This window comes from Adelges cooleyi, unplaced genomic scaffold (genome assembly GCF_023614345.1).
Source record: "Adelges cooleyi isolate 19-005CV unplaced genomic scaffold, UGA_ACOO_1.1 ACOO_flye_CR_arks_rails_tigmint_CR_PRNA_446, whole genome shotgun sequence".
In the NCBI taxonomy this organism is placed as follows: domain Eukaryota; kingdom Metazoa; phylum Arthropoda; class Insecta; order Hemiptera; family Adelgidae; genus Adelges; species Adelges cooleyi.
In genome coordinates this window covers 667,241-693,972 of record NW_026096129.1, presented here as the reverse complement: position 1 = coordinate 693,972, position 26,732 = coordinate 667,241, and the positions used below count along the sequence as shown (strand labels likewise).

Here is a 26,732-nt window from a genome sequence, read left to right as displayed (position 1 = left end):
TAAGAACGTATTAAAGTTTATATTTACTATTTAACTAAATTGGTGTCCATTGCTAAAAGATTTGATTCGATTCATAGTAAAAAATTGTCAATCATTTAACTGTTGTCTTTTTCAATGAAAAATCTAAATAAAACATGTAAAAATTATTATCAATCACTTTGTTACTCATTTTCAATTAAAAAAAATGTTTGTATTATCTACGAGTGAAGACCGTATAATTAGGGAGCTTCAAGTAAACAGTAAAAATATATGTACCAGTGAATTCACCATATTACTAATAATACATTTTTAAGCACATAATTTCTTAACAGAGCGTTTATTGATTCCCACCACCTTTTCCAATCGAACCGATTATTAGAAAGTGACATTTTTATTTCTTATAAAGCTATAAAGATTCCTGAAAACCTGTGACCTCCGCCAATCTAATATGCAATATATTTGTTATTTAAATATTTTAGTGTTTAAATTTTATGATTAAATATTAATTTTTTAAATGACGGCAAATTCGAAACTTTAGGGGAGCTCCAAAAAAAAAAGTATTACAATACTCTTGGCAAGTCAACCATACTGTAATCTATTCTGTACAATCAACTTTTACACAACGCAATATCAAAAATCAGATTTAATATTTCCTATAAAATACTTTAAAATATGTTTTTGCGTACAGTGGAACAGACAAAATATAATATAGAAACCACTGTTTTGTTAACAGGGAATGGTGGCAACCGCGACAACCAGATATTGTAGTAAACTCTACTAAACAAATAGTGTTGTCTGAGTCATTTTTTATTTATTTCTAACAATATTACAGATACATCTGTGATAATGAACATTATTTTATAAATATTTTAACGTTCGGAATTCATTACAATATAATATTATTAGTATTTGTGTACCAAACGAGTACTAACTAGTATTTTAATTTTTAGGTGTCTAAAATATATTTCCATAGGAAAGAAAATGTTAGCTACATAGTTGAAACATTGCAAAATATCTAGATGGTGTTACAATATTTAAATATGAGAAAGCATTTAAACAATTTAAGTTCTAGAATTGGTCATTTGAAAATAAAGGAACTATTTCTTTCAGATCTGTTTTTACTAGTGGTGTGACTAATCGAATAAAAAAAATGATATATTCGAATACATTATGCGCACGAATATTCGTTATTCGAATAACGAATATTTGAATTTTTTATTCGAATATTCGATGGGTTATTTGAATATTCGAATATTTAATCATTTTCTTTGTAGGTATAATTAGATAAAAAAAAAAATTAAGTGTCTGGTTCATTATGTCGTCGGTCACCGGTAAAATTTCGAGTCGACTGAGCTTGTACGCGTACGTAAAAAGTATAGTTAACCTAACTAAATGTTTAGTATGTTAATCCAACTACTCATAAACAACTAAACTAGTTTGTATTTCTAACTAAAATGATGTAATAGGGGCAGCCATATTATAGTAGATCAAACACGAATATTTCCAAACATTTACTATAAGCAAATTATTTTTTTTCGTGTAAAAAAACATAACTAAAAAATCTTTTAGAATAAGAAGTTCTTTTAAATTTTGTCATGCGAAAATTCGAATTATTTGATTACTATTCGAATTATTCGATTGTTATTCGAATTATTTGATTACTATTCGAATATTCGAATTATTTTCATACGAATAGTATTGTTCGATTATTCGAATAATAGAAAAGTTGGATTCAAAGTCTCAGCTCTAGTTTTTACCTACATCGGACCGGATTGGTAATAATGGCAAGGCAGAACTGTTTTCTTGACTAATAGTAGATCTTAAATTGGTTTTGGCATACATTTCTAGAAAAACCTACAGCTAAACAGTTGGCAGGAAACCGACGCCAAAACCAATATATTTAAAACATTATATACTCTTTAGTGAACTACAATACACTTTTGGTGTCAATAATTGTTATTGTTTTTTTTTTCATATGCAACTTAAACAAAATTCCCTACTCATAAATTTTAGCGATCAAATATATAAGAACTGAATACGAATATGTAAATATTTTTACAGCTTTAGGCGATGTAAAGTCTGTGTTAGTTTAAACATATTATACATATTCTTTTGTTCACTCATATTGTTCTCCTATCCCAAGTATATTGTCTTATTATTCTGAAAGCTAGTTAGCGACATTATGAAGCTGCAATTAAAAATTATTTTCTTAGTACTAAAGTTCGTTTTCTGTTTTTTAACGGAGGCCAATGGTAAAGATGACGAAAATGAAAAAGAAAACGAAAGAAGGATCCAACATGAACGGTTATCCGAAAAGGTTTTACGCAAACCGACTGTCTCCGAAATAACCAGCGCGATATCGGATTCAGAAGTTTATCAAAAGATACAAGTAAATAAAAATATATATTGAAATTAGAAATACTCGTTTGGGACTTATTTTCAAGTTACCAAAATTATGTAAATGAAAATATTTTGTGTCCATTTAGGTATCGTAAAAATAAATTTGGTCTTTGTTCTATGTTGTTGTGCCAGATGTTACCATATGTACTGTTTTTCATAGTTATACTTTTGAACAACGTTCCAGTCTGCTCCGTTCTTTAGTTGGATTTTTGTTCAATAATTTTAATCATAAAACATCCCTAACTCCTGACTTGTTTTCACCGCTGGTTCTGTCTCTTCCAAATCAGCACTCAAATTTTTTATGTGGACAAATTCGTTGCGTTCTCATTACCGTTCAAGACCTAATGCTATGATCTACTATTTAAATTTCCCTTGACCAATACAACGTCCCTATTGCTTCTAATTTCCAATCCTTCCTACTGTATATCTAGCTATTTTTTATAATATTTCAATTCTTCACTTCCTCTTCTTGATTTCGTAAATGAATGTCTAGTGACTTAGCCTTGGAATTAAAGTCTCTCTAGGTTTTAAGTTATGTCACTAATGAAGGTAACTGTAAGCCAGGTATCAATTGCTGATCGTCTTGCTTTTGCTTACATCACGCATAGCATGGTTTGCTATGGGTGATGTAAAGGTGAATATTGAGGATCATTTAGTTAAATCGATTATGCACAATCTGTTGTGGAGTCATAATTTTCCCTACCTTTCTTGCTGACTCTCACTCCATTCTTTCTCATATTTGTCTCTTGCACCAGGCTGAGATGACTTTTGATGTTTTACATCACATTTTCGCCACTCTGTCCTTCTCGGGCGTATCCTGTTATTTCTTTTCCTTCCCTCTTTTATGTACATTTCTATATATCCTATATTTATAATGTCTAAACACAAAATGCGTTTAACAAAAATAATATTCAAAACCAAGTTGAATTATTGCATGTTTTTAGGTGGAACGTTTGCAACAATTCATGTACATTGCACCGTATGAGGTTGCCTTTATTGAAACGTTGAACGCATACAAGACACTAAGTTCCAGACCAATTGAATTTAGCACTAACGACATAACGACACTGACCTCAAAATGTGACGATGGCGAATCGCTAAACAATAGAATTTTAACTCAAATAAAATTTTACCGTAAATTACAAGAGATACATTGCACGAACTGCGTATTCCTTAAGGCCGCTTTAGCCCAAGGAGAAGATGATTTAAAAGATATTGTCCATTACGTCTACTTAATGATAGACATGTCTTACAGAGGTGGATTTATAGTGAGCGATTGGCTATGGAAGTTGCATGTACAACTGTTAGAACTAAAAAAAAACTTGTTGGACACATCAAAATTGCCAAACGATTGCTTACCAGAGATGAAAGAAAGCCTACGGAAAATTTTAACGGAGTGTCGTGGAAATAATTACATAATTAACGATGATCCTCTACCGTCAGATATGTCTTTGAAAATGGACGACCAAAAGTATCGAATTTTCTTCTTTGATAATTATAAGTTGAGATTGGGGATTGATGTCGGAAATTTATTGTTGAACCACTTGTGGAGGTTGCTTCGTGAATTTACTGAAAAAATAACCGGCCTTTTATTTCGATGGACATGTATATATCCTATAATTGAAGAGGAAATTAACAATCTCTCGAAGCAATATACAAGTGGAGAATGGCCAAAACAACCGTTCAAACACATTAAGTTACACAAAGTTCTTTTGGACATCATAAAAGCGAAATGGTACTGTTATATTTGGATACATTTATTCGTTTATCAGAAAATAGGAAGTAGAGCTCAATACTATTATGATATGTTAATACATGTAATAAATGCACAACTTAATTTTATGTATACTGATGACCAAACCTTTAATGACGTATTAATCTTACTTAGTAAAATATATACACCCGAAGACGATAAGATAAATACAACTATAGAATTATTAAAGAACGAAGTCAACCGCATTTTGAGAAGTGTCACTGGACCGAATTATGAATATAAAGAGGCTACAATTTCTTATGAATTAATCAATAAAAAGACTAAAAGGTTTAAAGATCCCAAATTTCTTCATGATCATGTAAATAGCTTGAAGCACTTTGTTTTAAATATAAATAGCGACATGGATAAAACAAGTTTAAGTATTTTATTATTCTACATAAGAGGAAACCAATTCACCGACTTCGTTTTTCCAAATGAATGATGAAAACCTTTGATTATCAAATGTAAAATAAAACAATTTTTTATTATAAATTATTAACCACGTATAAAAATTCATACTCACTACAGTAATAAAATGTTCATTGCTAAATGCTATTTAAACCATTGTTTTGATTCATAATAATAAATTGTCACAGCTTTAGCTGTTGTCATTATAAATTATAAAACTAAATAAAACATTTAATAATTATCAATCACATTGACATCTCATTAAATTGGTTTTTGATTTCTAGAAGTTGAAGAGGTATATCGAGTTGTCGATTATCCCTCCCATCTTCCCAGTCGTGGCCTACTATCTCTTTCCTTTTCTCCGTTGGTTACATTTCTTCTAATCACAACTACTCCTTAATTCTTGATGCCCAACCGTCATCTGACATACAACGTATTTCATTCTTGATGGTGGTTTTTTAGATAAATTAATTTGTAAGCACTATTTTACATGTAAATTACGATGTAAATTTATATCATTTGAAAATTTAAATAGACTAACTGCGTTTAATAAAACCAATAAGTTGAGATTGGGGATTGATGTCGGAAATTTGTTGATGGACCACTTTTGGAGGTTGCCTCGTGGATTTACTGAAAACGTAACGGGCCTTTTATTTCGATGGACATGTATATATCCTGTAATTAATGAGGAAATTGACAATCTCTCGGAGCAATATACAAGTGGAGAATGGCCAAAACAACCGTTCAAACACATTAAGTTACACAAAGTTCTTTTGGAAGTCATAAAAGCGAAATGGTACAGTCATATATGGATAATTTTATTCGTTTATCAAAAAATAGGAAGTCAAGCTCAAAGCCATTATGATAGGCTAATAAAGATAATAAACGAAGAAGTAAATTTTTTCCATACTGACGACCTATTCTTTAATGACGTACTAAATTACTGAGTGAATTATATACACCCGAAGACGAAAAGCTCCAATTTTTGGGAGTTCAAGAAATTTGGTTTAGAATCCAACATTAAAATAACTAAGTCACCACCCTGTCAAAGCTAATCTAATGAGTTGGCAGAAAGAGGGGTACAAACAGTTAAAAATTATCTTATAAAATATTTATTAGATTATAAATACAATGATTTTAAAATAGAAGAATCAATTTTAAGATTTATTAGTAGTTACAATAATGTACCGTCAACGGTAACGTTAAAATCACCCTTTGAGATGTTGTTTTCTTATAAACCCAAAACCAGAACAAATTTGTTGAATAAAAAAGTTTTAAATAATGAAGTAAAATATAAAAATAAAAAAGTTGCATTTAATTTAAATAAAAATGTATACTATATACAATAAAAACAAACTATTTGTTACTTATAAAGAAAGAGAGAAAGTAATTTATAGAAATCATTATAAAGAGTTAATAAAATGGTTACCTGCAACAGTTGTGAAAAGGTTGAGTAAACTTATTTATGTGATTAAAGTTAATAATGAGATGAGAAGAGTACATTGTAATCAAATAAGATACCCAAATAAAAAAGAGGCGTGTAAATTGGGGACTGAGATAATAAACATAGGAAATAAAGATAAGATAGATAGAAAGAAAAAAGGGAAACATTTGAGAAGATTAAATCGAGAAATTAAGAAACCTAAAAGGTTTAATTAAATTAAATAAAATATTAATGAAAGGAAATTATGTATAAATGTAAACTTATATTTTGTAATTCATTTTATGTTATGTTTTTTATATTGTGTTAAAATGATTGAAACTTGTAATGATCACATTTTTATTGTTTTAATTAGGTTTAAATATTTGTCTAAATTAAAGGGAGGAAAGTGTTATTTATGTTAATGATTATTAATGATAAGGTTTATTAATGTTACTGTTATCGGTCGAAAACAATATACAGTCAGTCTCGTATAGTCCGTATTAGAGTACAGTGATATTATTTAGCATTCAGTTTGAAAAAATATGTCTGGTATATGAAATTGTATAAAAATTTACCTTCTATCATTTAAAAATAAAAGAATTATTTGTTAAAGATCTGTTTTACATATTACCTACATCGGATCGGATTGGTAATAATGGCAACACAGAACTGTTGTCTTGGCTAATAGTAGATCTTAAATGGTTTCTGACTCATATTGCCAGAATAACATGTGGCTAAACAATTGGCAAAAAACCGTTGTCGAAAACAAATACAACATTACATACTCTATAGTGAACTACAATACTTTTTTATTATCAACAATTGTTGTTCTTGATATATTTTTTTCATAAGGAACTTATACAAAATACCATGCTCATAAATTTTAATGACTAAATATATAAAAGCTGTATACAATTATGTAAATATTTTTACAACTTTAGACGATGTAAAATCTGTATAAGTTTTCAAATATTATTCGTACACCAACTTATTGTTCACTCATCGCGTTCTCTTAACTCGAAGATATTGTCTATTTATTGTGAATGCTAGTTAGTAACATAATGAAGCTGCGATTAAGAATTATGTTCTTAATCCTAGAGTTGGTTTTCTGTTTTTTAACGGAGGGCAATGGTAATGATGACGAAAATGAAAAAGAAACTGAAAAAAGGATCCAACATGAACGGTTATCCGAAAAGGTTTTACGCAAGCCGACTGTCTCCGAAATAACCAGCGCGATATCGGATTTAGAAATTGATCAAAAGATACAAGTAATTTAAAAAAATATATTGGGATTAGGTATATTTGTTAAGGATTTATTTTTTAATTGCTAAAATTTTACAAATACAAATATTTTGTGTCTAGTTGGGTATCGTAAAAATAAATTTGGTCTTTGTTCTATGTTGTTATGCCAGATGTTACCATATCTACTGTATTTCATAGTTATACTTCTGAACAACATTCTGTTCTGCTCTGTTCTTAAGTTGGATTTTTGTTCAATTATTTTATTCTATAAAACATCCTTAACTCCTGACTTGTTTTCAGCGCTGATTCGGTCTCTTGTAAATCAGCACTGAAATTTTCTTTGTGGACAAATTCGTTGCGTTCTCTTTACCGTTGAAGATCTAATGCTATGCTCTACAATTTAAATTTCTTTGACCAATACAACGTCCTTATTGCTTCTAATTTTTAATCCTGCATTCTAGCTATTTTAAGTTTGTTATATATGTCTGGAATATGCAAAATGCCTAGATGCAAAATCATTTTAGGCAATGGTGTTACACTATTATAATACGGAAAAGATCTAAATAAATATGAATTCTAGAATGGATCATTTAAAAATATAGGAATTACTTCTTAAAAATCTGTTTTTTCTATTACCTATTTCGGGTCGGATTGGTAATAATGGCAACACAGAACTGTTGTCTTGGGCCTTGGCTAATAGTAGATCTTAAATGGTTTCTGACTCATACTGCCAGAATAACATGCGGCTAAACAGTTGGCAGAAAATCGTTGCCAAAAACAAATACTACATTATATACTCAATAGTGAACTACAATATTTTTTTGGTGTCAACAATTATTGTTATTGGTATATTTTTCATATGGAACTTATACAAAATACCATGCTCATAATTTTTAACGATTTAATGTATAAAAGCTGTATACGATTATGCAAATATTTTTACCAAGTTGGTTTTCTGTTTTTTAACGGAGGGCAATGGTTAAGATGACGAAAATGAAAAAGAAACTGAAAAAATAATCCAACATGAACATGGAATTACAAAAATATATTGGAATTAGATATATTTGTTTAGGAATTTTTAATTACCAATATTATACAAACACAAATATTTTGTGTTCAGGTGGGTATTGTAAAAATAAATTTGGTCTTTGTTCTATGTTGTTGTGCCAGATGTTACCATATCTACTGTTTTTCATAGTTATACTTCTGAACAACATTTAAATCTGCTCCGTTTTTTAGCAGGATCTCTGTTGAATTATTTTATGATATCGTATTTCCTTTGCGAATAATATAAAAAGAATTATTTTCTTAATACTTAAGTTCGTTTTCTGTTTTTTAACGGAGGGCAATGGTAATGATGGCGAAAATGAAAAAGAAGCTGAAAATAGGATCCAACATGAACGGTTATCCGAAAAGGTTTTACGCAAGCCGACTGTCTCCGAAATAACCAGCGCGATATCGGATTCAGAAATTTATCAAAAGATACAAGTAATTACAAAAATATATTGGGATTAGGTATATTTGTTTAGGACTTATTTTTTAATTACTAAAATTATACAAATACAAATATTTTGTGTCCAGTTAGGTAAAATATTTATTGTATAACAGCTTTCATGTACACGCCAGATGTTACCATATCTGCTGTTTTTCATAGTTATACTTCTGAGCAACATTCCAGTCTGCTCCATTCTTTAGTTGGATCTTTGTTCTATAATTTTTATCCATCAAACATCCCTAACTCCTTACTTGTGTTTACCGCTGGTTTTGTCTCTTATAGATAGACAGCGGGTGTTTTCCAGCACTAAAAATTTCAATTGTGGACAAATTCGTTGCATCCTCATTATCGTTACCACTGATTGCTATTCGCAATCCTGCATGCCGTCTATTTTTCTAATTCTTTTAATTCCTCACTTCCTCCTCTTGATAAATAAATGTCTAGTCTATCGGCTTAGCCTGGGAAGTAAAGTCTCTCTGGGTTTCAAGTCATATCAGAATTGTAGGTAACTATAAACTAGGTATAAATTGCTGATTGTCTTGTGTTTGCTATCTTTCGTCTATCTTAGCACCTTTTACATTTTACTTCTCCCACGTATAGCATGTTTCGCTATGCAAGACGTAAAGATAAACACTAAAGGATAAGTCGGTTAAATCAATTTTGCGCCGGTCACAATTTGTTACCCTCCCTTTCTTGTCAACTCTCACTCAATTCTTTTTATATTCGTCTCTTGCGCCAGACCGAGATGAGTTTAGATGTTTCACTCCATATTTTCGACGCTCTCTCTTTCTCAGCTGTAGCCTATTATTACCTCTCCTTCCCTCTTTTACTTCTTCTGACATACAACTACTCCGTAATCTTGATCCCCTACCGTCATCTCTCCTATAACGTCTTTAATTCTTAACGCTGGTTTCTTCGTTTAAATAAATTACTTTGTAATTTTTTACCAATTTTGTTAAACGTCATAATTTTATATCATTAAAACCAAATGCGATTAGTAAAACTAATATTCAAAACCAAGTTGAATTATTGCATGTTTTTAGGTGGAACGTTTGCAACAATTCATGTACATTGCACCATACTGGGTTACCTTTATTGAAACATTGAACGCATACAAGACACTAAGTTCCAGACCAATTGAATTTAGCACCGATGACATAACGACACTGACCTCAAAGCATGACGACGACGAATTTCTGAACAAAAGAATTCTGACTCAAATTAAACTTTACCGTAAATTACAAGAGATACATTGCACGAACTGCGTATTCCTTAAGGCCGCTTTAGCCCAAGGAGAAGATGATTTAGAAGATATTGTTGATTACGTCTATTTAATGATAGACATGTCTTACAGAGGTAGATTTATAGTGAGTGGTTGGCTATGGAAATTGCATATACAACTTTTAGAACTACAACGAAACGAGTTGGACACATTTAAATTGCCAAACGATTGCTTTCCAGAGATTAAAGAAAGCCTGCGGAAAATTTTAACGGAGTGTCTTAAAAATAATTACATAATGATCGATGATTATCTACCGTCGGATATGTCTTTGAAAATGGACGACCGAAAATATCGAAATTTCTTCTTTGATAATTATACGTTAAGATTGGAGATTTATGTCGGAAATTTGTTGTTGGACGGCTTGTGGAGGTTTGAGGATAAATTTTCTAACAACATAACTGGCCTTTCATTTGGTTGGCCAAATATATATCCTGTCATTAAAAAGGTAGTTGACAATCTCGTGCATCAATATGAAAGTAGGGAATGGCCAAAACAACCGTTTAAACACATTGAGTTACACGAAGTTCTTTTGGACGTCATAAAAGCCAGATGGTATAGTCATATTTGGATCATCATATTCGTTTATCAAAAAATAGGAATTCAAGCTCAAAGCCGTTATAATAGGTTAATAGAGATAATAAACGAACAAGTTTGTACTTTCCTGACTGATGACCCTTTTTTTAACGACGTACTAAATTTACTGAGTGAATTATATACACCCGAAGACGAAAAGCTAGATACAATTATAGAAAAACTAGAGGTCGAAGTAAACCGCATTCTCGGTAGTGTCACTGAACCAAATTCGGATTATGGAGCGCCTACAATAGATTTAGCATTGATTAGAAAAAAAACTAGAAATTATGAGGATCACGAATTTCTTGGTGATCTTGTATATAGATTTATAATCTTCAGTTTAGACACTAGCCGTTATTTGTCTGGTACAAGTTTAAGTATTCTACTATTCTTTATAAGAGGTAACCAATTCGACGACTTTGTTTTCCCTAATGAATGATGAAGATACTTTAAATATCATATGTAAAAAATATATTTTTTTTTTTATATTTCATTACCACGTATAAAAAATCATATTCACTATTTAACTAAATTGTTCATTGCTAAATTATATTTAAATTATTCTTCCGATTCAAAATAATAAATTGTTTTACATTGAACTGTTGTCTTTATAAATTTTAAATCTAAACAAAACATATTATAATAATTATTAATTACTTTGTTTCCTATTTCAATTTAAAAACTTGTTAAAAACCCGAAGAATATTATTTTTATTAACAAGTACAAAATTTATCCAACGTATGTGTGTACAGCAAACAGTCGGTACCAAGAACGGCTGTAGCTGTTATTTTGTGTATGATCAAAAAAAACGACGTGCAGATATTATACCTACAGATATAGTGGTAAACAAAATATAAAAAAATAAAAAAGCTCGGATTTTACATTTATTATTACAATTTTTTTGATCGTTGACGAAAGATCATTTAATAGCGATAGTAATAATAAAAAGGGGGTTGACGTTACTTTCCATTAAATAGGACCAATTCGTTTGCCCTTGTCGGTATTAACCTGGGAAGATTGCATATTATTTTAACGACTATAGTAAAGAATAACATCAAGTCAGTTTGCCTAGTTAGTAGAAATACAAATATCGTTTAATATATCTTGGCGATAGGATATCAACGATAACAGTTGATTCAACCTTACTGTTAACTATTTGGGACTGTGAAATTTTACACTATGCAATATCGAATATCATATTTGATATTTCCTATAAAATATTTAGAAGGAATATTTTGTGTGCACGCAGCGAAATACAAAATAATAATATGGAAACCACCGTTTTGTTGCATTAACAGTTAATTGGTGGCATCCGCGACAACCAGATATTGTAGTTAACTTCATTGAACAAATAGTATTGTCTGAATTATTATTTATTTATTTCTATCGACAATACGAATACATCTGGGATAATAAACATTAATTTGTAAATATTTTAACGTTCGGAATTCATAACAATATAATAAAACTAGTATTTGTGTAATTAACGAGTACTAACAAGTATTTTACTTTTTTAGTGTCTAAAATATATTACCATAGGAAAGAAAAGGTTAGCTACATAGTTTAATACATTGCAAAATACCTAGATGAGGAAACAATACTTAAATATGAGAAAGCATTAAACATTTTTAACTTTTAGAATTGATCATTTGAAAATAAAGGAATTATTTCTTTTAGATATTTTTGAACTTTTATCGGACCGGATTGGTATAAATGGCAAGGCAGATCTGTTGTCTTGACTAATTGTAGATCTTAAATTGTTTTTGACCTATATTTCTAGAAAAAAATACAGCTAAACAGTTGGCAGCAAACCGATGCCGAAAACAAATACTACATTATATACTCTATAGCGAACTACAATACACTTTTGGTGTCAATAATTGTTGTTATTGTTTTTTTTTCATATGGAACTTAAACAAAATTCCCTACTCATAAATTTTAGCGATCAAATATATAAGAACTGAATACGAATATGTAAATATTTTTACCGCTTTAGGCGATGTAAAGTCTGTGTTAGTTTAAACATATTATACATATTCTTTTGTTCACTCATATTGTTATCCTATCCCAAGTATATTGTCTTATTATTCTGAAAGCTAGTTAGCGACATTATGAAGCTGCAATTAAGAATTATTTTCTTAGTACTTAAGTTCGTTTTCTGTTTTTTAACGGAGGGCAACGGTAAAGATGACGAAAATGAAAGAAGAGGGTTCAACATGAACGGTTATACGAAAAGGTTTTACGCAAGCCGACTGCCTCCGAAATTACCAGCGCGATATCGGATTCAGCAGTTTATCAAAAGATACAAGTAAATAAATATATATATTGGTATTAGAAATACTCATTTAGGACTTATTTTTAAGTTACCTAAATTATGTAAATGAAAAAACTTTGTGTCCATTTAGGTATCGTACAAATAAATTTGGTCTTTGTTCTATGTTGTTGTGCCGGATGTTACCATAACTATTGTTTTTCATAGTTATACTTTTGAGCAACATTCCAGTCTGCTCCGTTCTTTAGTTGGATTTTTGTTCAATAATTTTAATCATAAGACATCCCTAACACCTGACTTGTTTTCACCGCTGGTTCTGTCTCTTCCAAATTAGCACTCAAACTTTCTTTGTGGAAAAATTCGTTGCGTTCTCATCACCGTTCAAGATCTAATGTTTTGCTTTACCATCTAAATTTCCCTTGACCAATACAACGTCCCTATTGCTTCTAATTTCCAATCCTTTCTACCGTATATCTAGCTGTTTTTTCTAATCTTTCAATTCTTCACTTCCTCTTCTTGATTCCTAAATAAATGTCTAGTCTACTGACTTAGCCTTGAAATTAAAGTCTCTCTAGATTTCAAGTTATGTCACTAATGAAGGTAACTGTAAACCAGGTATCAATTGCTGATCGTCTCGCTTTCGCTTACATCACGCATAGCATGGTTTGCTATGCGTGATGTAAAGGTCATAATTTCTCCTCCCTTTGTTGTCGACTCTCACTCAATTCTTTCACATATTTGTCTCTTGCACCAGGCTTAGATGACTTTTGATGTTTCACACCACATTTTCGCCACTCTATCTTTCTTAGCCGTATACTGTTTTTTCCTTTCCTTCCCTCTTTATGGTACATTCCTATATATTCTATATTTATAATGTCTAATGAATAAATTAGAAAATGCGATTAATAAAAATAATATTAAAAACCAAGTTGAATTATTGCATGTTTTTAGGTGGAACGTTTGCAACAATTCATGTACATTGCACCGTACTGGGTTACCTTTATTGAAACATTGAATGCCTACAAGACACTAAGTTCCAGACCAATTGAATTTAGCACCAATGACATAGCGACACTGACCTCAAAGCATGACGACGACGAATTGCTGAACAAAAGAATTCTGACTCAAATTAAACTTTACCGTAAATTACAAGAGATACATTGCACGAACTGCGTATTCCTTAAGGCCGCTTTAGCCCAAGGGGAAGATGATTTAGAAGATATTGTAGATTACGTCTACTTAATGATAGACATGTCTTACAGAGGTAGATTTATAGTGAGCGGTTGGCTATGGAAATTGCATGTACAACTGTTAGAACTAAAAAAAAACTTGTTGGACACATCAAAATTGCCAAACGAGTGCTTACCAGAGATTAAAGGAAGCCTACGGAAAATTTTAACGGAGTGTCGTGGAAATAATTACATAATGAACGATGAGCCTCTACCGTCAGATATGTCTTTGAAAATGGACGACCAAAAATATCGAATTTTCTTCAAGAAAAACTATAAGTTGAGATTGGGGATTGATGTCGGAAATTTGTTGTTGAACCACTTTTGGAGGTTGTCTCGTGGATTTACTGAAAACGTAACGGGCCTTTTATTTCGATGGACATGTATATATCCTATAATTAATGAGGAAATTGACAATCTCTCGGATCAATATGAAAGTGGGGAATGGCCAAAACAACCGTTCAAACACATTAAGTTACACAAAGTTCTTTTGGAAGTCATAAAATCGAAATGGTACAGTCATATATGGATAATTTTATTCGTTTATCAAAAAATAGGAAGTCAAGCTCAAAGCCATTATGATAGGCTAATAAAGATAATAAACGAAGAAGTACATTTTTTCCATACTGACGACCCATTCTTTAACGAAGTACTAAATTTACTGAGTGAATTATATACACCCGAAGACGAAAAGCTAAATACAATTATAGAAAAACTAGAGGGCGAAGTGAACCGCATTCTGGGAAGTGTCACTGAACCAAATTCTGGTAATGAAGGACCTACAATTGATTTGAAATTGATTACAAGCGCGACTAGCAATTTTAAGTATCCAAAATTTCTAGGAATACTTGTAGAAAGATTTCTAAGCTTCATTTTATACACTAAAAATCTAATATCTGGTACAGAGTTAAGTATTCTAGTATCTTATATTAGAGGAAACCAATTCGCCAACTATATTTTCCCAAATGAATGATGGAGATACTTAGAATATCAGATGTAAAAAACATATAATATTTTATTTTAAATAATTTACGAAATATAAAAATTTATACTCACTATTTAACTAAATTGTTATTCATTACTAAATGATATTTAAACTATTGTTTGGATTCATAATCATAAATTGTCTGACATTTAGCTGTTTTTCTATAAATAAAACGTTTAATAATTATCAATCACTTTGTAACTCATTTTCTTTTTAAATAAAATTATACTTTTATTTTAAAAATTAAGGAGGTATTATTAGGGAGATTCAGGTAACAGAGTTTGAATTCGGAGAAATCTGATATTAGGATCCAGCTGTGGGTATCTCTCTGTGAAATTTGCTGCTGACTTCTGTTAATTAAATACAGGACTGTTGAAACTCCCAAAAAGCTTAACTTGTATTTGAGAACTATGATAGTTAAAACAAGAGAGGCGTTGTCATGTTAATAATAACCTACCTCTAATATATTTATTTTATGCTTTACAATTTTCTTAGCTAACTTGACAGGGCCAATGTGTCAACAATATTAGTTATATGGTTGAATATCTTCTTGGAGGGGGTCCTTTATTGGTGAATATATTTCTTCTTAGGTGGACTTAACACGTTAATAACAAAAGTAATTTATTTTATTTCCTACTTCATACCTACAAGGCGATAAATCCAATATATATATATATATAGCTTAACTGGAAGTTGGAACGGTCGCATTCGCAAAACCAGAGAGCTATGTAGTGATCAAAGATTAGTGCATGCAATATGTGGGTGTGTGATTTTTTAAATGACTTGGACTAAATTCAATTTTAATAATTGAATAAATATTTTAAAAAATCAATTACAACTCAATAATAAATAAACAATTCATAAATAATAAATAAACAATTGCCCCTTTGGCACAACAATATTATGGTAAAACAATAATAACAATAATAGCCAAATTATAAACTCTTTATCGGCCAAATAATTTTTGGTAAAGCAATAATAAAAATAACTGGACAACATTATGGCCTCTTATAAATATTATACGGTAATAGCTCGAGACTTGTGTGAGCTAGTAAGTTATAGCTTAAGTTAAATGTTATGGACAACCAGTTATCAAATATTGTAGTAAACTTTACTTGAAAAATAGTAGTATCTGAATCATTATTTCTTTATTTCTATCCATAATACAATTATTACATCCGTGATAATGAACATTATTCTAAAAACATTATAGCGTTTGGAAAATATAACAATACAATTTTTTCTAGTACCCATGTATTAAACGAGTACTATCTAGTATTATACTCTTTGGGTGCCTAATATTTTTTGTTTCATAGGAAAGGAAATGTTAGTGTTATGTATGTTAATGATTATTAATAATAAGGTTTCTTTATGATACTGTTATCGGTCGACACAATATACAGTCAGTCTCGTATAGTCCGTATTAGAGTACAGTGATATTATTTCCCATTTTCCCATTCCTTATAACCTAAAACTGGATAAAATAAAGCAAAACACGTGTGTTTAAAACAATATTTTTAATAATAATAATGGTGTTAGGTTAAATTCAATCGTATGTACCAGGTGACGACTTCAATGAATATAGTGAACGGTTACAACAGTTTTTTGTCTTAAATGACATACAAGACGAAAAAAAGGTGGCATTATTGCTAACGTTTATAGGCCATAATACCTATTCAACGTTGAAGAAATTAATATTTCCAGAAGAACCAGCAAAGAAAAAAAACGAAGATCTAGTAAGTGTTTTAAAAAAAACATTTTATTCCTGAAAAAAACGAAATACCGAAAAGGTATAAGTTTCATTTAAAAGACCAAAAAACAAGGGCAGTCCATTTCGGAGTATGTGATTAAATATTTTGTAATGGAAGGTTGGCCAAAATGAATAGATAAAGATTTTAAGTATTATGTAAGACTAAAAGATTATTTCAGTACACAAGATAATTGTATATTTTATGGAGACAGACTAGTAATACCTGTTCAATTAAAAAACAAAGTTCTACAATTACTTCATAAAGATCATGAGGGTATTATTAGGATGAAAATGTCTGCTAGAGATATATTTTGGTGGAAAAACATGTCAAAAGATATAGAAGACTATGCAAAAGGTTGTGTTTTGTGTGATCAAACAAAAAATATGAATAAAGAAGTAGTCATATCAAAGTGGCCAAGGACAAGTAGGCCGTTTAAAAGAATCCATATAGATTTTTTTCATTTTAGTAATCATACATTTTTAATAATTGTGGATGCCTAAAGTAAGTTTATAGATGTTAAGAAGATGAAAGGTACAAGTTGTGTAAAAGTAATTAAGGCGTTACAAGAGAGTTTTGTGTATTTTGGAATTGCAGAAGAAATTGTTTTAGACAACGTCCCGCCATTTATTTTTTGGGAGTTTAAGAAATTTGGTTTAGAATCCAACATTAAAATAACTAAGTCACCACCCTGTCAAAGCTAATCTAATGAGTTGGCAGAAAGAGGGGTACAAACAGTTAAAAAATATTTATTAGATTATAAATACAATGATTTTAAAATAGAAGAATCAATTTTAAGATTTATTAGTAGTTACAATAATGTACCGTCAACGGTAACGTTAAAATCACCCTTTGAGATGTTGTTTTCTTATAAACCCAAAACCAGAACAAATTTGTTGAATAAAAAAGTTTTAAATAATGAAGTAAAATATAAAAATAAAAAAGTTGCATTTAATTTAAATAAAAATGTATATTATATACAAGAACAACAAACTATTTGTTACTTATAAAGAATGAGAGAAAGTAATTTATAGAAATCATTATAAAGAGTTTATAAAATGGTTACCTGCAACAGTTGTGAAAAGGTTGAGTAAACTTATTTATGTGATTAAAGTTAATAATGGGATGAGAAGAGTACATTGTAATCAAATAAGATACCCAAATAAAAAAGAGGCGTGTAAATTGGGGACTGAGATAATAAACATAGGAAATAAAGATAAGATAGATAGAAAGAAAAAAGGGAAACATTTGAGAAGATTAAATAGAGAAATTAAGAAACCTAAAAGGTATAATTAAATTAAATAATATATTAATGAAAGGAAATTATGTATACATGTAAACTTATATTTTGTAATTCATTTTATGTTATGTTTTTTATATTGTGTTAAAATGATTGAAACTTGTAATGATCACATTTTTATTGTTTTAATTAGGTTTAAATATTTGTCTAAATTAAAGGGAGGAAAGTGTTATTTATGTTAATGATTATTAATGATAAGGTGTATTAATGTTACTGTTATCGGACAACACAATATACAGTCAGTCTCTTATAGTCCGTATTAGAGTACAGTGATATTATTTAGCATTCAGTTTGAAAAAATATGTCTGGTATATGAAATTGTATAAAAATTTACCTTCTATCATTTAAAAATAAAAGAATTATTTGTTAAAGATCTGTTTTACATATTACCTACATCGGATCGGATTGGTAATAATGGCAACACAGAACTGTTGTCTTGGCTAATAGTAGATCTTAAATGGTTTCTGACTCATATTGCCAGAATAACATGTGGCTAAACAATTGGCAAAAAACCGTTGTCGAAAACAAATACAACATTACATACTCTATAGTGAACTACAATACTTTTTTATTATCAACAATTGTTGTTCTTGATATATTTTTTTCATAAGGAACTTATACAAAATACCATGCTCATAAATTTTAATGACTAAATATATAAAAGCCGTATACAATTATGTAAATATTTTTACAACTTTAGACGATGTAAAGTCTGTATTAGTTTTAAAATATTATTCGTACACCAACTTATTTTTCACTCATCGCGTTCTCTAACTCGAAGATATTGTCTAATTATTGTGAATGCTAGTTAGTAACATAATGAAGCTGCAATTAAGAATTATGTTCTTAATCCTAGAGTTGGTTTTCTGTTTTTTAACGGAGGGCAATGGTAATGATGGCGAAGATAAAAAAGAAGTTGAAAATAGGATCCAACATGAACGGTTATCCAAAAAGGTTTTACGCAAGCCGACTGTCTCCGAAATAACCAGCGCGATATCGGATTCAGAAATTTATCAAAAGATACAAGTAATTACAAAAATATATTGGGATTAGGTATATTTGTTTAAGACTTATTTTTGAATCACTAAAATTATACAAATACAAATATTTGTGTCCAGTTGGATAAAATATTTTATGTAAAACAGCTTTCATGTACACGCCAGATGTTACCATATCTGCTGTTTTTCATAGTTATACTTCTGAGCAACATTCCAGTCTGCTCCATTCTTTAGTTGGATCTTTGTTCTATAATTTTTATCCATCAAACATCCCTAACTCCTTACTTGTATTTACCGCTGGTTTTGTCTCTTATAGATAGACAGCGGGTGTTTTCCAGCACTAAAAATTTCAATTGTGGACAAATTCGTTGCATCCTCATTATCGTTACCACTGATTGCTATTCGCAATCCTGCATGCCGTCTATTTTTCTAATTCTTTTAACTCCTCACTTCCTCCTCTTGATAAATAAATGTCTAGTCTATCGGCTTAGCCTGGGAAGTAAAGTCTCTATGGGCTTTAAGTCATATCAGAATTGTAGGTAACTATAAACTAGGTAAAAATTGCTGATCGTCTTGTTTTTGCTATCTTTCGTCTATCTTAGCACCTTTTACATTTTAAGATACTTCTCCTACGTATAGCATGTTTCGCTATGCAAGACGTAAAGATGAACACTACAGGATAAGTCGGTTAAATCAATTTTGCACCACTTTTGTTAAACGTCATAGTTTTATATCATTAAAACAAAATGCGATTAGTAAAACTAATATTCAAAACCAAGTTGAATTATTGCATGTTTTTAGGTGGAACGTTTGCAACAATTCATGTACATTGCACCGTACTGGGTTACCTTTATTGAAACATTGAATGCCTACAAGACACTAAGTTCCAGACCAATTGAATTTAGCACCAATGACATAGCGACACTGACCTCAAAGCATGACGACGACGAATTGCTGAACAAAAGAATTCTGACTCAAATTAAACTTTACCGTAAATTACAAGAGATACATTGCACGAACTGCGTGTTCCTTAAGGCCGCTTTAGCCCAAGGGGAAGATGATTTAGAAGATATTGTAGATTACGTCTACTTAATGATAGACATGACTTACAGAGGTAGATTTATAGTGAGCGGTTGGCTATGGAAATTGCATGTACAACTGTTAGAACTAAAAAGAAACTTGTTGGACACATCAAAATTGCCAAACGATTGCTTACCAGAGATTAAAGGAAGCCTACGGAAAATTTTAACAGAGTGTCTTAAAAATAATTACATAATGATCGATGATCCTCTACCGTCGGATATGTCTTTGAAAATGGACGACCGAAAATATCGAAATTTCTTCTTTGATAATTATAAGTTGAGATTGGGGATTGATGTCGGAAATTTATTGTTGAACCACTTGTGGAGGTTGCTTCGTGAATTTACTGAAAAAATAACCGGCCTTTTATTTCGATGGACAAGTATATATCCTATAATTGAAGAGGAAATTAACAATCTCTCGAAGCAATATACAAGTGGAGAATGGCCAAAACAACCGTTCAAACACATTAAGTTACACAAAGTTCTTTTGGACGTCATAAAAGCGAAATGGTACAGTCATGTATGGATAATTTTATTCGTTTATCAAAAAATAGGAAGTCAAGCTCAAAGCCGTTATGATAGGTTAATAGAGATAATAAACGAACAAGTTTTTACTTTCCTGACTGATGACCCTTTTTTTAACGACGTACTAAATTTACTGAGTGAATTATATACACCCGAAGACGAAAAGCTAAATACAATTATAGAAAAACTAGAGGGCGAAGTAAACCACATTCTCGGTAGTGTCACTGAACCAAATTCGGATTATGGAGCGCCTACAATAGATTTAGCATTAATTAAAAGAAAAACTAGAAATTATGAGGATCACGAATTTCTTGGTCATCTTGTATATAGATTTATAAAGTTCTATTTAGACACCACCCGTTATTTGTCTGGTACATGTTTAAATATTCTACTATTCTTTATAAGAGGTAACCAATTCGACGACTTTGTTTTCCCAAATGAATGATAGAGATACTTTAAATATCATATGTAAAAAATATATTTTTTTTTTTATATTTCATTACCACGTATAAAAAATCATATTCACTATTTAACTAAATTGTTCATTGCTAAATTATATTTAAATTATTCTTCCGATTCAAAATAATAAATTGTTTTACATTGAACTGTTGTCTTTATAAATTTTAAATCTAAACAAAACATATTATAATAATTATTAATCACTTTGTTTCCTATTTCAATTTAAAAACTTGTTAAAAACCCGAAGAATATTATTTTTATTAACAAGTACAAAATTTATCCGACGTATGTGTGTACAGCAAACAGTCGGTACCAAGATTGGCTGTAGCTGTTATTTTGTGTATGATCAAAAAAAACGACGTGCAGATAATATACCTACAGATATAGTGGTAAACAAAATATAAATAAATAAAAAAGCTCGGATTTTACATTTATTATTACAATTTTTTTGATCGTTGACGAAAGATCATTTAATAGCGATAGTAATAATAAAAAGGGGGTTGACGTTACTTTCCATTAAATAGGACCAATTCGTTTGCCCTTGTCGGTATTAACCTGGGAAGATTGCATATTATTTTAACGACTATAGTAAAGAATAAGTCAAGTCAGTTTGCCTAGTTAGTAGAAATACAAATATCGTTTAATATATCTTGGCGATAAGATATCAACGATAACAGTTGATTCAACCTTACTGTTAACTATTTTGGACTGTGAAATTTTACACTATGCAATATCGAATATCATATTTGGTATTTCCTATAAAATATTTAAAAGGAATATTTTGTGTGCACGCAGCGAAGTACAAAATAATAATATGGAAACCACCGTTTTGTTGCATTAACAGTTAATTGGTGGCATCCGTGACAACCAGATATTGTAGTTAGCTCCAATGAACAAATAGTATTGTCTGAATCATTATTTATTTATTTCTATCGACAATACGAATACATCTGGGATAATAAACATTAATTTGTAAATATTTTAACGTTCGGAATTCATAACAATATAATAAAACTAGTATTTGTGTAATTAACGAGTACTAACAAGTATTTTACTTTTTTAGTGTCTAAAATATATTACCATAGGAAAGAAAAGGTTAGCTACATAGTTTAATACATTGCAAAATACCTAGATGAGGAAACAATACTTAAATATGAGATAGCATTAAAAATATTTAACTTTTAGAATTGATCATTTGAAAATAAAGGAATTATTTCTTTTAGATATTTTTGAACTTTTATCGGACCGGATTGGTATAAATGGCAAGGCAGATCTGTTGTCTTGACTAATTGTAGATCTTAAATTATTTTTTACCTATATTTCTAGAAAAAAATACAGCTAAACAGTTGGCAGCAAACCGATGCCGAAAACAAATACTACATTATATACTCTATAGCGAACTACAATACACTTTTGTTGTCAATAATTGTTGTTATTGTTTTTTTTTCATATGGAACTTAAATAAAATTCCCTACTCATAAATTTTAGCGATCAAATATATAAGAACTGAATACGACTATGTAAATAATTTTACCGCTTTAGGCGATGTAAAGTCTGTGTTAGTTTAAACATATTATACATATTCTTTTGTTCACTCATATTGTTCTCCTATCCTAAGTATATTGTCTTATTATTCTGAAAGCTGGTTAGCGACATTATGAAGCTGCAATTAAGAATTATTTTCTTAGTACTAAAGTTCGTTTTCTGTTTTTTAACGGAGGCCAATGGTCAAGATGACGAAAATGAAAAAGAAAATGAAAGAAGGATCCAACATGAACGGTTATCCGAAAAGGTTTTACGCAAACCGACTGTCTCCGAAATAACCAGCGCGATATCGGATTCAGAAGTTTATCAAAAGATACAAGTAAATAAAAATATATATTGAAATTAGAAATACTCGTTTGGGACTTATTTTCAAGTTACCAAAATTATGTAAATGAAAATATTTTGTGTCCATTTAGGTATTGTAAAAATAAATTTGGTCTTTGTTCAATGTTGTCGTGCCAGATGTTACCATATGTACTGTTTTTCATAGTTATACTTTTGAACAACGTTCCAGTCTGCTCCGTTCTTTAGTTGGATCTTTGTTCTATAATTTTTATCCATCAAACATCCCTAACTCCTGACTTGTTTTCACCGCTGGTTCTGTCTCTTCCAAATCAGCACTCAAATTTTTTATGTGGACAAATTCGTTGCGTTCTCATTACCGTTCAAGACCTAATGCTATGATCTACTATTTAAATTTCCCTTGACCAATACAACGTCCCTATTGCTTTTAATTTCCAATCCTTCCTACTGTATATCTAGCTATTTTTTATAATATTTCAATTCTTCACTTCCTCTTCTTGATTTCGTAAATGAATGTCTAGTCTACTGACTTAGCCTTGGAATTAAAGTCTCTCTAGGTTTTAAGTTATGTCACTAATGAAGGTAACTGTAAGCCAGGTATCAATTGCTGATCGTCTTGCTTTTGCTTGCATCACGCATAGCATGGTTTGCTATGGGTGATGTAAAAGTGAATATTGAGGATCATTTAGTTAAATCGATTATGCACAATCTGTTGTGGAGTCATAATTTCCCCTACCTTTCTTGCTGACTCTCACTCCATTCTTTCTCATATTTGTCTCTTGCACCAGGCTGAGATGACTTTTGATGTTTTACATCACATTTTCGCCACTCTGTCCTTCTCGGGCGTATCCTGTTATTTCTTTTCCTTCCCTCTTTTATGTACATTTTTATATATCCTATATTTATAATGTCTAAACACAAAATGCGTTTAACAAAAATAATATTCAAAACCAAGTTGAATTATTGCATGTTTTTAGGTGGAACGTTTGCAACAATTCATGTACATTGCACCGTATGAGGTTGCCTTTATTGAAACGTTGAACGCATACAAGACACTAAGTTCCAGACCAATTGAATTTAGCACTAACGACATAACGACACTGACCTCAAAATGTGACGACGGCGAATCGCTAAACAATAGAATTTTAACTCAAATAAAATTTTATCGTAAATTACAAGAGATACATTGCACGAACTGCGTATTCCTTAAGGCCGCTTTAGCCCAAGGAGAAGATGATTTAAAAGATATTGTCCATTACGTCTACTTAATGATAGACATGTCTTACAGAGGTGGATTTATAGTGAGCGATTGGCTATGGAAGTTGCATGTACAACTGTTAGATAAAAAAAAAAACTTGTTGGACACATCAAAATTGCCAAACGATTGCTTACCAGAGATTAAAGAAAGCCTACGGAAAATTTTAACGGAGTGTCGTGGAAATAATTACATAATTAACGATGATCCTCTACCGTCAGATATGTCTTTGAAAATGGACGACCAAAAATATCGAATTTTCTTCTTTGATAATTATAAGTTGAGATTGGGGATTGATGTCGGAAATTTAGTGTTGAAGCACTTGTGCTTGATGCTTCGTGGATTTACTGAAAAAATAACCGGCCTTTTATTTCGATGGACATGTATATATCCTATAATTAAAGAGGAAATTGACCATCTCTCGAAGCAATATACAAGTGGAGAATGGCCAAAACAACCGTTCAAACACATTAAGTTACACAAAGTTCTTTTGGAAGTCATAAAAGCGAGATGGTACTGTTATATTTGGATATATTTGTTCGTTTATCAGAAAATAGGAAGTAGAGCTCAATACACGTATGATAAGTTAATACATGTAATAAATGCACAACTTAATTTTATGTATACTGATGACCAAACCTTTAATGACGTATTAATCTTACTTAGTAAAATATATACACCCGAAGACGATAAGATAAATACAACTATAGAATTATTAAAGAACGAAGTCAACCGCATTTTGAGAAGTGTCACTGGACCGAATTATGAATATAAAGAGGCTACAATTGCTTATGAATTAATCAATCGAAAGACTAAAAGGTTTAATGATCCCAAATTTCTACATGATCATGTAAATAGCTTGAAGCACTTTGTTTTAAATATAAATAGAGACATGGATATAACAAGTTTAAGTATTTTATTATTCTACATAAGAGGAAACCAATTCACCGACTTTGTTTTTCCAAATGAATGATGAAAACCTTTGATTATCAAATGTAAAATAAAACAATTTTTTATTATAAATTATTAACCACGTATAAAAATTCATACTCACTACAGTAATAAAATGTTCATTGCTAAATGCTATTTAAACCATTGTTTTGATTCATAATAATAAATTGTCACAGCTTTAGCTGTTGTCGTTATAAATTATAAAACTAAATAAAACATTTAATAATTATCAATCACATTGTAACTCATTTTAATTTGAAAAAAATTGGTTTTTGATTTCTAGAAGTTAAGGAGGTATATCGAGTTGTCGATTATCCCTTCCATCTTCCCAGTCGTGGCCTACTATCTCTTTCCTTTTCTCCGTTGGTTACATTTCTTCTAATCACAACTACTCCTTAATTCTTGATGCCCAACCGTCATCTGACATACAACGTGTTTCATTCTTGATGGTGGTTTTTAAGATAAATTAATTTGTAAGCACTATTTTACATGTAAATTACGATGTAAATTTATATCATTTGAAAATTTAAATAGACTAACTGCGTTTAATAAAACCAATGCACGAAACCTTGTCTTGTCACGTTGCCTCGTGGATTTACTGAAAACGTAACGGGCCTTTTATTTCGATGGACATGTATATATCCTATAATTAATGAGGAAATTGACAATCTCTCGGATCAATATGAAAGTGGGGAATGGCCAAAACAACCGTTCAAACACATTAAGTTACACAAAGTTTTGTTGGACGTCATAAAAGCGAAATGGTACAGTCATGTATGGATAATTTTATTCGTTTATCAAAAAATAGGAAGTCAAGCTCAAAGTCGTTATAATAGGTTAATAGAGATAATAAACGAATAAGTTTGTACTTTCCTGACTGATGACCCTTTTTTTAACGACGTACTAAATTTACTGAGTGAATTATATACACCCGAAGACGAAAAGCTAAATACAATTATAGAAAAACTAGAGGGCGAAGTAAACCACATTCTCGGTAGTGTCACTGAACCAAATTCGGATTATGGAGCGCCTACAATAGATTTAGCATTAATTAAAAAAAAAACTAGAAATTATGAGGATCACGAATTTCTTGGTCATCTTGTATATAGATTTATAATCTTCTATTTAGACACCACCCGTTATTTGTCTGGTACAAGTTTAAATATTCTACTATTCTTTATAAGAGGTAACCAATTCGACGACTTTGTTTTCCCAAATGAATGATAGAGATACTTTAAATATCATATGTAAAAAATATATTTTTTTTTTTATATTTCATTACCACGTATAAAAAATCATATTCACTATTTAACTAAATTGTTCATTGCTAAATTATATTTAAATTATTCTTCCGATTCAAAATAATAAATTGTTTTACATTGAACTGTTGTCTTTATAAATTATAAATCGAAATAAAATATATAATAATCAGTGTTAAACACTTTGTCTCCCATTTCAATGTGTTTCAAAATTTGTTAAAAAAACCGAAGAATATTATTCTTAAAACAAGTACAACACTCATCCG

At 30.3% G+C, this 26,732-nt stretch overlaps 1 protein-coding gene across 11 annotated transcripts; it reads left to right on the top strand.

The window, feature by feature from the left end:
• Positions 1–2,104: 2,104 nt before the first annotated feature.
• On the top strand, positions 2,105–26,492 carry LOC126842111 (uncharacterized). Of its 11 annotated transcripts, none has more exons than XM_050578993.1 (4): positions 6,957–7,232; positions 8,548–8,693; positions 9,744–10,956; positions 26,394–26,492. In XM_050578993.1, the coding sequence occupies exons 1-4, from the start codon at positions 7,007–7,009 to the stop codon at positions 26,429–26,431; spliced, it is 1,623 nt and encodes a 540-aa protein (XP_050434950.1). In that variant the 5' UTR covers positions 6,957–7,006; the 3' UTR covers positions 26,432–26,492. The 11 variants fall into 11 exon arrangements, with proteins under 11 accessions (XP_050434957.1, XP_050434958.1, XP_050434956.1 ...); XM_050579002.1 differs by lacking the exon at positions 26,394–26,492 and adding an exon at positions 26,093–26,351 and having other exon boundaries at positions 9,744–10,656; XM_050578997.1 differs by lacking the exon at positions 26,394–26,492 and adding an exon at positions 21,102–21,200 and having other exon boundaries at positions 6,957–7,159; positions 8,622–8,693.
• Positions 26,493–26,732: the final 240 nt, after the last annotated feature.

What these genes read in the sequence shown, in the direction of transcription:
- LOC126842111 (XM_050578993.1), top strand. Translation starts at nt 7,007, where the DNA reads ATGCTAGTTAGTAACATAATGAAGCTGCGATTAAGAATTATGTTCTTA. An exon ending in AAATTTATCAAAAGATACAA is followed by an intron (nt 8,694 to 9,743) that starts GTAATTACAAAA and finishes GCATGTTTTTAG; the next exon opens with GTGGAACGTTTGCAACAATT. An exon ending in TCTACTATTCTTTATAAGAG is followed by an intron (nt 10,957 to 26,393) that starts GTAACCAATTCG and finishes TCTTTATAAGAG; the next exon opens with GTAACCAATTCGACGACTTT.